This window comes from Sinohyriopsis cumingii, chromosome 19 (assembly GCF_028554795.1).
Source record: "Sinohyriopsis cumingii isolate HCF-2022 chromosome 19, ASM2855479v2, whole genome shotgun sequence".
NCBI classification, from domain to species: domain Eukaryota; kingdom Metazoa; phylum Mollusca; class Bivalvia; order Unionida; family Unionidae; genus Sinohyriopsis; species Sinohyriopsis cumingii.
In genome coordinates, this window is record NC_142979.1 from 22,973,724 (window position 1) to 22,987,447 (window position 13,724).

General features: G+C 40.0%; 1 protein-coding gene across 1 annotated transcript in view; it reads left to right on the plus strand.

Moving 5' to 3' along the window:
• Nucleotides 1-2,139: 2,139 nt before the first annotated feature.
• LOC149775272 (uncharacterized) overlaps nucleotides 2,140-13,724 on the plus strand; it is a 68,616-nt gene continuing 57,031 nt past the window's right edge. The window contains exons 1-2 of the mRNA XM_089943178.1: nucleotides 2,140-2,191; nucleotides 5,825-5,965. Of these exons, the coding sequence (XP_089799304.1) occupies nucleotides 2,180-2,191; nucleotides 5,825-5,965 (153 nt within the window). The 5' untranslated portion in view covers nucleotides 2,140-2,179. The remainder of the gene's footprint in view (nucleotides 2,192-5,824; nucleotides 5,966-13,724) is intronic.

Genomic DNA, 13,724 nt, shown 5'->3' on the forward strand with positions numbered 1-13,724 from the left:
TCAAAAGTTTAAATCTTCCGGTCACTGTGACTGAAGAAAGAAAAATGATTTCAACACAATAATTTTAAATTTCAGTGTCAGAAGATCAGAGGTCAAGGCTACTGAAGACAGGAAAATGGTTTCTGTATAATAACATTACTTCTTCATATGTGGACTCAACTTTGTGGATAGCGAGCACTTGAGGTAAGAAAAAAGTCAATTGATTTCAGGCTCAGAAGGTGAAAGGTCAACTTTGCTCTGACCAATATTATTAACCTGTATATGGTAAAGCTTGTGATTTGTAAAAAAAAATTTTTAACAGTGTGTTTTATTACAGTGTTATCCATCTGCAATCCATCTGTTACCAATGTAATTTCTGTACATAGCTTCAATTTTCCACTAGATACAGTTACCAATCTCTGTGGATGGCATGCACATGGGATAAGGAAGAGCACTACTGATTTTGGACTCCAAAGCTCAAACATCAAGTCACACTTAACTCAAAAGAGGAGGACAGTTTCCCTCACAATTACTTGTATTCAACATCGTTCACAGTTATTAAGCTTTCTGGATAACTTGCATTTGTGGTGTGGAAGATCCCAGTCAATTTTGGATTGAAAGGTCAAAGATTAAGGTCACAAAAATTATTTCACTTTACCACTGACAGCTATTAAACTCTGTTGATGTCTTGCACTAGGTGCAAGGAAACATCCTGTCAATTCAGAGTGGATAGAACAAAAATCAAGGTCACACTGACAAAAAGAAGAAAATGGTCCCAGCACAGTAATTTCAAATCACCATCATCTATGGTTACAAAGTATTTTGGTGAAAGCTCAAGACTTCTGTGACAGAATAAATAACAAAATGTTTGGATGCACAATAACATTAGTTCCATTTGACATACCTAGAACAAACTTTATCGATGACCTGCACTTGGGGTACGAAGAAGGCTAATGATTTTGGAGTAAAAAGGTCAAAGTCAAGGTCATTGAAAAAAGAACAATATTTTTCTGCATAATGTCATTTTTATTTAACTCTATGTCACAGACCTAGATCAAACGTTGTGGGTGACTTCTCCTTATGGTAATGTAAAAAGGGCAATAAATGCATTTTCCCTACGTATGCAGGAACCCCAGAGTTGTCTTGTTCAGTGGTGTATGTATAAAATATATAGTCAGTATATGTTAAGTATTAAAAATTTACATTCAGCTGATTTTTTATGCTTCTTTGGCAGTGATAGCAGTATATTCAGTATGTTTGGGATATGCTGGATTCAGTCAAAAATCAACCTTAATGACATTTTCTGTTCGTTTTCTTGAGTCTATGGGTATGGGTATGTTGGAGGGAACCAAAATTGGTCTCTGGGTATGATGATGGATTGCTTAAATTTTGTTTTCTTATTTCTGTTGTATTTATTACACTTGAATTTATTTCACAGTTCTTCCCATCCACCACTTGTTATTATCCAGAATTCACCCAGACAGAATTTCCGTCTTTACATGCTAATTGGGGAGCACTATAAATCACGTACAATTTAAACGACAATCAGAGCCAGTTTAATGTCAAGCTTAAATACAGTAGATGGGTTCGAGTGATCCTGCTCCTTTGAAGCTGAATCCTTGGAATAGTATGCAGAACATAATACAAGTTCATACATCTTGCATATATCATTGTCTTGCTGTTCTTTCAGGAATTTTCAAGCCATGAGTACACCAGCCAGATTCAGTGATGGACAGTATAAGAACTGGCTCAAATGTAGCCAGTCTTTGATTGTCACAAAGGAAGCCCTGCATGACTACATAGATGATGAGGTTAAAAAAATGCATGGTGACATCACACTAAAAGTCTCCAGCATCCCTTGTGGCTCATCTACTGGGAATCATTGTGGCTCTTGCTCATCAAAAAATATCAGACTGACAGGGGGAAGACATGGAAATTGGTACATAAACTGCAAGAACAGTATATGTGACAAATGGCTCCATGAGATTCTTGCTGTCCATGATGATCCCCATAACCCCACCATAAATTGGAAAAATGCTGACATAAGCCTGTGGCCTACTGACTGCTATCAGGTTGCCAAAATATTCATGCCAAAAGGCCAGGACAAAACAGTAAAGATGCCTAATGACCTTGATGCTCCTGCCATTTTGTCACTTTTAGATACTGCAGTTGGTTCAGAAAAGATCTCCCCAATACACAGATGCTGTCAGATGTAAGTAACTTGGTCATCTTTGAACTGAATTTTAATTATATGCAAAGTCAAATAAAAATAACTAATCTCCCCTACTATTTGCCTTGCCCATGGATGGCACATAGGTATAACTTTTCTGGCAAATTCATACTAAATATATTTCAGATGTACTATTCTATTCTCCCTTAAAAATTAAGACTTTGCATTTCTTGCTCATCTTGCCCTTATGCTATGGCATGGTATCTCGTGTAATTGGAGATGCATCGCCCATATTGTGTCATGTCTCCATTGTCCTTTGTTATTTTGATTCAAATTTGGTAGATATAGTTCTGTCCGAAAGGCCTTTGTAATTTGTATAATTGACACCAATCCACCAGAGATATGGCCATCTTTACTCAAAGAGAAGTTGTAAACAACTTTGTTTGCAAAACAACTTTTCAGAATATGATCAAATTTGACATAAAATACCCAAACATGAATACCTCTGAACTATGTACAAATGATGATCATCTGCTGCCGTCTATGGTGCCAACAACTGAACATCTAGAAACAAATAAAAATTTAACTTTTGATAATGAACTTTCCTTGCACAACTAATGCTCCTCTGCAATTCTATTAGCTACTGTTTACTAAAAATACAAAACAACCTTGAAATAAACTCCATATCATAATTTAACCAAATTTGATCGCTGCTGATCCATTGTCAAATATGATTGAAAATACAAAAATGGAGAATAAAAATTTCAAAGAGCAGTTTTCATTAGAAATAAACAGAATTTTAGGAAGTCTTGACACTAGGTATCTTACCAGTCAATAATTCTTGGCTAGCTGCTCATGTATTTGACTATTATCTAGCCAGGTAAGTGACCTCATGCCAAGCTGGGGCTCTTGTTTCTTTTTAGCTCAGATGAACTTGTGATACATCATTGCATCCAGCAGCCACCATGCTTTATGTGTGCTTTAGCATTCTTTGTTACATTTTCTATTTAACTTTAAAGAAAGTACTAGTCAGACCAGTTTCAACCAAATTCAGTATGGAGCATCCAGAGCTAAAGGTCTTTCCGATTGTTACTAAATGTTATATGTCGGCCATCAAATATGGCCATCAGTACTGAAAGGAAGAAGAAAATAAATTTTTAAGCAACTTCTCAAAAAGCAATCAACATAATTTGACCATATTTTACACTAAGTATCCTGGTATGAAGGGCCTTTTAAATGTGTACATCAGATTTGGTCACCATTACAAAAACCACGAAACCTTATTACATACATCACTTCATGCACAAGACCTGATTACATAAGTCAGTTTTTGCACAAGTCCTAATTACATACATCACCTCATACACAAGGCCTTATTACATACAACAGTTCATACACAAGATCTAAAATTACATACATCGGTTAATGGATCAATTCATACTTTTAACACCTAACTCAACAAACAAGAATACTAGGCACTTTTAAGAACATTCTTTTTCTAGTAATAATTTTAATAATGATAATGTAAAAACATCAAGCACAGTTAGAAAAACTTGATGCAGTTTGCTATATTGTAATTCCTTAATAGTATTATGAATGGAATTTTGCATGCACCAACATTGTCCATTTAATGTGTCAGGATTATTTGATGTTAAACATTGAGATGTGAGATGATGCTTGACCTACATTAGACTTTGGCATATTTGATCATGTCCGTTTTATCTATCACTGAAAATATCTACCACGTGTGAATTATTGTTTCCATTCCTGAATGTATGCCACCTACCAACCATTGTTTAGATTGCTGTCTGCATCTCTTATAAATGTGTAATCTGTGTTTAATACTGAATGTGAGTATAAAACCTTGCTCTAGTCCTCGTAATGTCCTGCTGTTGTCATGAGTATTAATGAATTTGTCAAAGAATTCATCAAAAGACATCAACAGTTCTACAAGCCCTGGGACATCAACATTAAGTGGAAAAGAAGTTCACATGCTAGCAATTATTGTGCCCTATTCATTTTCATGCTGGACCATGTTTGTGTCATGCAGGAATTTCTCATGAATAGTTTAGGAAATGAATTATCTTACCTTTCTGAAATTTGGAATATACAAATAAGATTAAAAGTAAAAACACACACCACGGACATTGAGAGGACAACTTAATTCTGTCTAATTTTGTGTTTAGAGGGATTTTCCCATGCACTTTGAACAATTGAATTGGTTAATGCCATGGCTCGCCTTGAGAATGACAAAGTTGGCTAATTAAGGTCATGTGATGTGAACAGAAGCCTATAAATATGAGTGCAGACAATGCACCAGCAGATAGCTGTCAGAGCGGCAAAGCATGAACATCAGAGTAGAAAAGAATTTCTGCCATGTATTCTAAAACCATCAGTAATATATTTTTACATAACCTATTTTAACTTTGACACTATAACCAGTTTTAACTTTGACACTATAAACTCCCAAAACTGAATCAAATTGTTATGAGAAATTTTAAGTAGATTTATTACATGATTGCTATTGAATTTAAAAGCCTTATAATTATTATTAAAATTCTGTATAAAGCCGCTGCTATCTCCCACCACACCGCTCAAGCACACTAGCACTAAAATTATTTTTCCATTGAGATCATGTTACTATGACAGAATGTGTTACTGTCAATCTAATAAATTTAGCTGTTAATATACACAGGAATTTAATAATAGAATTAATTTCACCATAATATGGTGTATTACAACTTTGTCTTTTGGCCTTTAGACAAACAGGTCTGCTCTACATTATCAAAAGTTGATAGTGTCGTAACAAACACTGTTGATGTAAAGTCACTATGCGATATTGAAAGGCATGTTCTGTCTCACCTTTGTTATGTATAAAAAGCATTTTTAAGTCCTGAGCTAGGATCTTTTTGATATATAATGCATGGGGTGTTAGAATACCTACCATTTGATACATGCCATACGTTTGGGGGGAAGAAATTGATTGGTGTCAGCTACCTTTTAGCCATTTTAACTTTTTAGTTTGCCAGATGTTAAATGTGTAGCTGATTGACAATTGTTTAGCTGTTCACCTCACAGATATGGTTCCCATTTTTTTTCAGATTGATTTTTCTAAACCTCACCACTATTTCACAACTACAGAATCAGAATTCTCCACCAGTCAAAATTAGCAATCAATATTTTAGGGCAAAGCTTATGATCTTATTACTCAACTAGTCATGTTTTGAAATAGATAATGTTTTAGAAATTCTGGGTTATTTATTAAAACAATGATCAGCTAAAAAACTTAGTGAGTGAAAGGGAAGATTCCATGCTGTGCCAAGACTGGGAATCTTCCCTTTCACTCACTCATTGGGTCTGACCATAAATGCAGGTTTGCTGAACAAAACAATAATGCATGAATGGTACAGGCACACCATCAGACTGAAGTGCAGTTATGTTAGACTTTGCATTCCAAACTGTCAGTACTTAGTTATTTTGTTGATATTTTCATTTTTATTTTCTTTGTGGTCTAGGACTACATCTTTGTGAAGTTTCAGTGTATTTACTCAGCTTTTCATATGGTACTTAAAATGACCAGCTAGAAACGCCAAGTTACTAAAATTGAGTCAGTTTTGTTGCCAAAGTAACTAACATAAACATCAATTTGATTTTAATTTATTTTTAATTTCTCAGTTGATAGAGATTCGAAATAAAATTCTCCATTCTGGTGACCTGAGAGTTGCAGACAGTGATAAAGACAGTTGGATTGACCTGATGATTCAGCTGCTCAAAGACCTGAAGATGCATGCTGATGTACAGTCTTACTTGGATATGGTAATTATGTTCATTTAATTTAACATTCATTAGCTTCATGTGACATGAACAGAAATATTCCTAGAATGCATAATGTTGGTCCACTTAATACCCTGTAAATAGGATTCAGTTTATGCCAGATTTACCTCCCCTTGAAATGGGTTTCTACCATCATCAGTGTCTACATCAGGATAACAATGGACAAGTATTATGTTTGTTTCACATAGTTATTAATTTAGGCTATAAAAATATAATTTAGCTTACATGCATTTTAATTGCACCCACTTCAAATATTGTAATTTTTATCCAGGGCATGACAGCAACTGGTTATGTAAACTTTTAAGTTTTCTCCAAACATTTGTCCTGAGAGGATGTCATAAAAAAGGAGGGACAGTGATTTTAATATGAGTAGCTTTGATTGATAATTTCACAAGATGTGGGCAAGTGTGGGCATAGGAAAATCCAGTCATATGTGCTTAGCATACATTGGGTGATCATGCACAGGTGGCTGCCTGGTTCATTGTCTTTGGTCTGACCAGGTGTGGAAAGTCCTGATACTTTTAGAGGGAGAATGAAGAACCTTCCTTTGCACCTCCTAATTAGGGATGAGCAGCGCCTCCTCAAGGTTGGTGGCCTGGTGAATGAGATTAGCCAATTATGCTGTCTTGAGAGGGAACAGTAGTGATCAAGACTGGATCTTTATCTCAAGTCTTTAGTCAGTGAGCAGTGACTAGTTACCCATTACAAAGTGGCAGTTACTGAGTTTCCATCACTGTTGATCCACTAGCAAACAAGAATTGCATCAATACCCACTCTGTTCCTTTGTTTCCATTTAATCCTGATGGGAACAGGGGGACAGGTTGTACTTGCCTGTCTAGGGTGGTGGACTAAATTGACATCATTCCATGTTCCATTTTAATCCATATACCACTCACCCCTAGATGATCCAGAAGGTATCAGCAATACCATTCACACTGGAAATCCACTTCTGCGATTGGATCCATCAACTACCATAAGTGAATTCAAGACAGTGACTAACCCTAATTCAATATCTCCCTCGAGAGAGAAATACAAGAAAGGCAGCGCTGCCTTACTTTGTGGTGGACTCAGGACAATTGTTCATTTCCATCATGATGGACTCTATGATTTCTGAGAAGAACTGGTGGTAACAGTCTGTTCCCCTCCAATGGGGTCTCCAGCTCCTTTTCACATGTCAGGCCAGGCATTGGAGTAGGAGGAAGTTTGAATTTGCAATAAGGCAGTGAACAAAGTTTACTGCCTTATTCCACCAGACTTGTGTTCAGGCCTTCTGGTACTGAAGACAAAAAGATTCTCTCCAGTCTGGTGAGGCTTTCCAGGACAGCACTTTCTTTAGATCTTCTAATGCCCCACACTCTGGTATGGACTGAGAACTTGTACAAAACTATTCCAAGGGACAAGATTTTAACAAATAACAGAAAGGGTGATCTGTCTCTTCTTTGCTATGCCTGCTGGTTTTGGCCTCCAGCTATTAAGTCCATCTGCCAGCTTGGCTTCTTTAACCCGCTCCCCTGGAGTATGGAGTGATACATTGGGGATATTGGATAGGGCCTGGAGTGATCGCTGTTAAACCTAGGAGACTTTGGAGCTTAAAACTAAGACACTGATGATAACCACATGTTGATTTAGTTTTTATATCATCCTTCAGTCTCTCGAAGGAGTCTTCATTTTCTCCAGTGCTTATTGGAGGCATTTGTGAAGATGTCTCAACCAGACTCTGGCTTTCTTTTCCCAGATCTTTCAGATGTGAAAACAAACGTGAACCACTTTGGCTTCTGATATACCTTTCTGCCTTAAACATATTTCTTCAGGAAAAACACTTTAAGAATGGAGACTACCACTGCAGTCATGTACATCATAAGGCCCAGCAACTGGGAGTATCCACTGATCTTCAGGATTTATACCTTCACATCTGCATTGTCTGTACTCAAAGAAAATAGCTCTGGTTTTGTCTTGACCAAGAGATATTAAAATTTTTAGTGCTTCTTTTTGGCATTGCTTCCACTCCCAAAGCCTTCATGTGGGTGATGAGATCAATTCCAGCCTACCATATTTGCCGCCCTTTAAGTTGATTCATTTTGACCAGAAAATCTGAACTTATGCTGTGAATTGACTTATATATGGATTATGTCATGTAATTAATTAATTTTTCATATGTGAAAAAGAATCTCCAAGAGTACAAAAAAAATATTTCATTTCGGGGAAGAAATCATGTAAGAAAAATACAGGACCCCACATTTTGATGGACTTTAAAATATTTACATGATTGTCAGTATTAAATAAATTTACACTGAATTAATTGCACGAAAGCTGCATTAGTAATTAGTAATATGGATTGTTTAAATCTGATTGTATATATGTGCATTAGAATAGGAAAGTTAGAAAATGATTAACAATGACAAAGACAAATATTCCATCACATTTTTCTTCTTGTACCTTGTGATCAAATAAAATATGCCTTGATGTGAGAGAGAGAGAGAGAGAGAGAGAGAGAGAGAGAGAGAGAGAGAGAGATTTCAGGACAATTTTAATCTATATTGTTTAGTTACCTTACGAGTTTGATCCTACTTTTATACAAGTGCAACACTAAATTCCATTATCAATTGATACCACTGCAAACAAGCCCTTTTACTTTTAGTTCTAGTTATATTTCAGTTAGTCATTGCACCAAGAACAACAGATTTTTGTAGTGTTATTTACATGCTAAATAAATATGCTACAGCTGGAGTCAGGTCATCCAAGCTAACACCTGTTTGATATCAAGATTCAGCAGACCAGGCCAAATTAGTGAGGCTATCAATAGGGATATGAGGCTACCCATAGGGTATTATTAATACTGTACCATGTTATGAAATGAAATGCAAGGTGCTGACCCGTGTACCTGAAACCAGTGACATCTTTTGAACTGCTGACAGAATTGTCAGTGCAATTTAAAGTAACAACATGAGCAGAAATATCGAAAATAAAATCTGCCTAAGTAGAAGAAGAGTATATGATGAAAGAAATAATCTCATATGTGGGAATGGAGCAGTTGTTTTACTTGCAAAGAGAATTAGACAGCATGCTAATTAATAGCTATTTTGGGGATTTAAGCTAATAGTCTGTTTGAATATACATACTGTGAATATTTCAACTTTGAAACAGATGGAGTATGGTATATATTTTATTAGTTTATATTTACTATTTGATTTATTACTAACAAAAATTTATTATTGACAAAACCTTTGGCGAAAAGCAGTAGTAAAATAGTAAAATAACATGAAAAAACTAAAACCTCTCTCTCATATTGGGTCATATTTGATTTTTATCATGAGGTGCAAGAAGAAAAATGTGATGGAATTCAGATGCCTCTCTCTCTTTCTCTTAAAAAATACTGTAAAAAGCAGTGATACATTTTCTGAATTACAGTTCATCTGAAATGGCATACGGTGATACCATTAATTAAATCAGACATTGCTATAGTTTAATTAATTTATTTAACTAGGAATCTTCCCAGCAGTGAGCATTACACAGTTAAAATTAGTCTACCCACCGCATCTACATTTTAGTAGCAGTAATACCTTATCTGTTACCATAGCATTGCTGAATTTCCTGGTTTGGATGAAGATTGACAGTCTCAATAAATTTAGTATAGATAATTACTGTACTTTCCATTATGGTAGGAGTTTTCACTACTGTAAGCTTTTAGAAGGTTGGACCACATGCAGTGCCATTACCATAGGGTCTAAAGAAAACAATGCCTTTGCTCAGATGCCTCAATGATCAAAGATAAAAAGTGAAAGCTATGTGGCAGCTCTTGTAATAAGAGGAGCAATTCAAATAGTCCAAATGTATAGCATCTTGGCATCCGTCCATCTACAGGAGACGATGGCGTAGGTCCAAAGTAAGCTTTTGTTTATCCTTCTTTCTAGCTCTCTTTTCAGCTTGTTTTATTTTTCTCTCTTCCTCTGTGTTTTGTACTCCCTGCCTGACAGCTAGACGCCAGCTGGAATGGTTGTTTGCACCGCTCTCCCAGTCATTGACATTGATGTTTGCCATCTTCATATGACATCTTTGTAGCGCAGATGTGGTCGTCCAGTTGGTCGTGCACCTTCTGCTAACTCCCCATATAACAGGTCTTTGGGAATGCAGCCTGGGTCCATTCTCTTGACATGGCCAAGCCAGCGAAGGCGCCTCTCGCTGAGAATGGAGAACATGCTGTTCATGTTGGCACGTTCGAGAACCTCTGTGTTGGGTACTTTGTCCTGCCACTGGATGTGCCGAATGGGCCACAGACATCTCAGGTGGAAGCTGTTGAGTTTCCTCTCGTGTCTTGCTTAGGTGGTCCATGTTTCGTTGCTGTAGAGAAGTGAGCTGAGCATGCTGTCTTGGTAGACACGCAGTTTGGTCTTCTCTGTGAGGTTGGGGTTGTTATAGACCCTCTGGTTAAGTCTGGCCGTCACTGCTGCTGCCTTGGCAATCCTGCCGTTCACCTCAGAATCAATGGAGAGTGAGCTGGAGATGTTAGGCCCGAGGTATGTGAAGTTCTCGACAACTTCCAAATTGTACCCATCGATGGTGACAGAGGGAGGGAAGTCTGTGTCCTGTGCCTTGACATTCGTTTTCTTCAAAATGATGGTCAGTCCAAATTCCTTACATGCATGGGAGAGGCAGCATACCAGCTGCTGAAGTCCATCTTCCGTGTGTGATGTCAAGGCTGCATCGTCGGCAAAGAGCAATTCACAGATGAGTACCTCTGTGACTTTAGTCTTAGCATGGAGACTGGCGATGTTGAACAGCTTGCCGTAAGCCCTGGTATGGATGTACACTCCCTCGCTGCAGTCCTTGAATGCGTACTGGAGAAGCATGGAGAAGAAGATGGCAAAGAGCGTCGGTGCAAGGACACAGCCTTGTTTGACTCCGCTGATGACTGGGAATGCTTCATATGTTGCGCCATTGAAGCACACTGTGTTGTGCATGTTCTCATGGAACGACATGATGACAGCAAGCAGACATGGGGGGCAGCCGATCTTCTGCAGGAGTCTGAAGAGTCCACTCCGACTAACCAGGTCAAACGCCCTCATCAGATCTATGAAGGCAATGTAGAGGGGCATCTGCTGCTCACGACACTTCTCCTGCAGCTGACGTAGTGAGAAGATCATATCTACAGTTGACCTGCCAGCTCGAAATCCACACTGGGACTCTGGGTAGATGCGGGAGGCTAGGATCTGCAAGCATGCCAAGGCAACACAGGCGAAAGCCTTTCCAACGATGCTGAGGAGGGAGATGCCCCGATAGTTGTTGCAGTTGCTACGGTCTCCTTTGTTTTTGTACAAAGTGACAATGTTGGTATCACACATGTCCTGTGGGATGTATCCCTGTTCCCAGCAAATTCAGAATAGTATGTGTAGGGGCTGAAGCAGTGCTGGTTTTCTGCTCTTGAGGACTTCACGCGGAATGCTGTCGCTTCCAGGAGCCTTCCCACAGGCAAGACAATCGATGGCTTTTCCAAGCTCTTCCAGAGTGGGCTGTGTGTCTAGCTCCTCCATGACAGGCAGGTCTGGAATGGCATCCAGGGCAGTTCCAATGACATTGTTTTGGGTTGCATATAGCTCAAGATAGTGCTCAACCCGTCGCTGCAGTTGTTTCCCCTGGTCTGTGATAACTTCACCCGTCTTGGACTTGAGGGGGGTGATCTTGTAGCTGGGGGGGCCTGTCGCCTTTTTGATACCCTCATACATTCCTCTTGTATCCCCGGTGTCAGCAGCTGTCTGTATACTGTTGCAAAGGTTCAGTCAGTAGGTGTTGGCACATCGGCGGGAAGTCTTCTGGGCGTTGTTCCTTGCAATCCTGAGGGCTTTTAGTGTTCTGGGGCTAGGTGCAGCCTTGTATGCCAGGAGGGCTTTCCTCTTTGCCTCAGTCACGGGTTCCATCTCCTCCCAGTTTACCTCATACCAGTCGACATTCTTTTGCTCCCTCGTCCCGTAAGCTGTGATGGCTGAATTGTACACAGAGTCACAGATATGGGACCACTTGGAGTCAATGGTGTCATCAGTTGTCACTTTGTTGAGGGCTTCCTTCAGTTTGCTGATGTGCTGCTGTGTTTTCTCTGAATTGCTTGCACAGTAGGTGTTGATGCGTGAGTGACCCTTCTTCTTCGCATGGTGCAACTTCTTGGGTAATATTTGTACCTTGCTGGCCACGAGGGAATAGTCCTTGTCGCAATCGGCACTGTGGTAGCTGCAGGTGAGGAGAACACTGGCCAGTTCTGCACGCCTGGTGATGATGAGGTCTAGGTGAACGTGGGTGTCTCCACGACACCTGGTGGATCTCCTTGCATTTGAAGAAAGTGTTGGTCACACATAGGCTGTTGGAGCAGCACATCTCAAGCAGTCACTGACCATTCTCGTTGATCTTGCCCCTTCCGTAAAAGCCGAGACAGGTGGACCAGCCTCATGGTCAGCTTCCACTCCAGCACTGAAGTCTCCTAGTAAGTAAAGGCTTTCATTGTTGGGGATACTGGATATTGCCTGATCCAGAGCCTCATAAAACTTGTCTATCTCCTCATGGGTAGAGCAGAGGGTTGGGGCGTACATGCTGAAGATGTTGACCTGGCCTAAGGATGTTGACAGCCGGAGGGCAAGGATTCTCTCAGTACCTGTTGATGGAGATTCAATGAAGGCGATTAGCATGTTCTATACGGCAAAGCCTACACCATGCTGCCTAGGTTCATCCGAGGGCTTCCCCAGCCAAAAGAACGTGTAATTGGCTTCCCTGATGGTGCCGCTGTCAGCCAGTCGGGTCTCCTGGAGGCAGGCAATGTCAGTGTTCAGTCGGGAGAGTTCTCTGTTAATGACGGCAGTCTTCCGTGCATCGTCGATCTGCTGTAGGTCAGCGGTCAATCCAGGACACATGGTCCTGATGTTCCAGGTTGCAAAACAAAGAGTTGGAGTCTTCTTATTTCTTCTTTTAGTCTTTCATGGTGCGGAGTTTTGTGGCCCACTTGTCGAGATGGTTCTCTAAGCTCCACACACCCAGTGAAGCAGGCAGGCCATGGCGGGCAGCACCTTACTGACTGGGGGCTGCCCAGCTTGAGGAAGGCGGTAGCTGTCCATTGAGACCTGGTGATCTCTCCCACCATCAAAAGTAACCCCTGGTGCCAAGCTCTACGCCAATCGAACTTTGACTGAAAAGTGGTAAGCTTATACTTCTCGTGTTGTGACAACGCTGTACAACAATGCTGGAGTGTCCTCTCCAGTGGAGCTATGAAGCCTGGGCAGGGTGGTATGGAGAATCAGCTGTTGTCCATGCAGCAGATCCCCCCTCTCCATGCAGCTGGTGGGCCCAAGGGAATGACGAATGCCAATACAGCTTGGCACCAACAGCGTCACAGGAGTTGCCAGAATGACGTTGAAGTCAATGTCAGACCGCCATGAGTCCCATCTACCCGAAGCAACTGGTTTTAAGGCGCCAGTGGCCCGTCTTCACCCCTTCTGCTGTTAGTGGAAAACGTGGTTTGCCGGACTTCAAATCTAAGCCACTCGCGAAGGCCATGAGCTGGATTTTAGTTGACAGAGGCAATCAGAGATGCAAGCCATATGGGGCATTTCTGGAGGATTGGGGCACTTGTCTCCCACTCCCACCCTGGGAAATGTCAACCTTAGACCACTATATATATAGCATAGCCTTAACTTAATGGGGGTCATTTTCTTTTCAATCATGTCCTCCAATAATAATTGGAGGAGGAAATAATTAGCTTAGC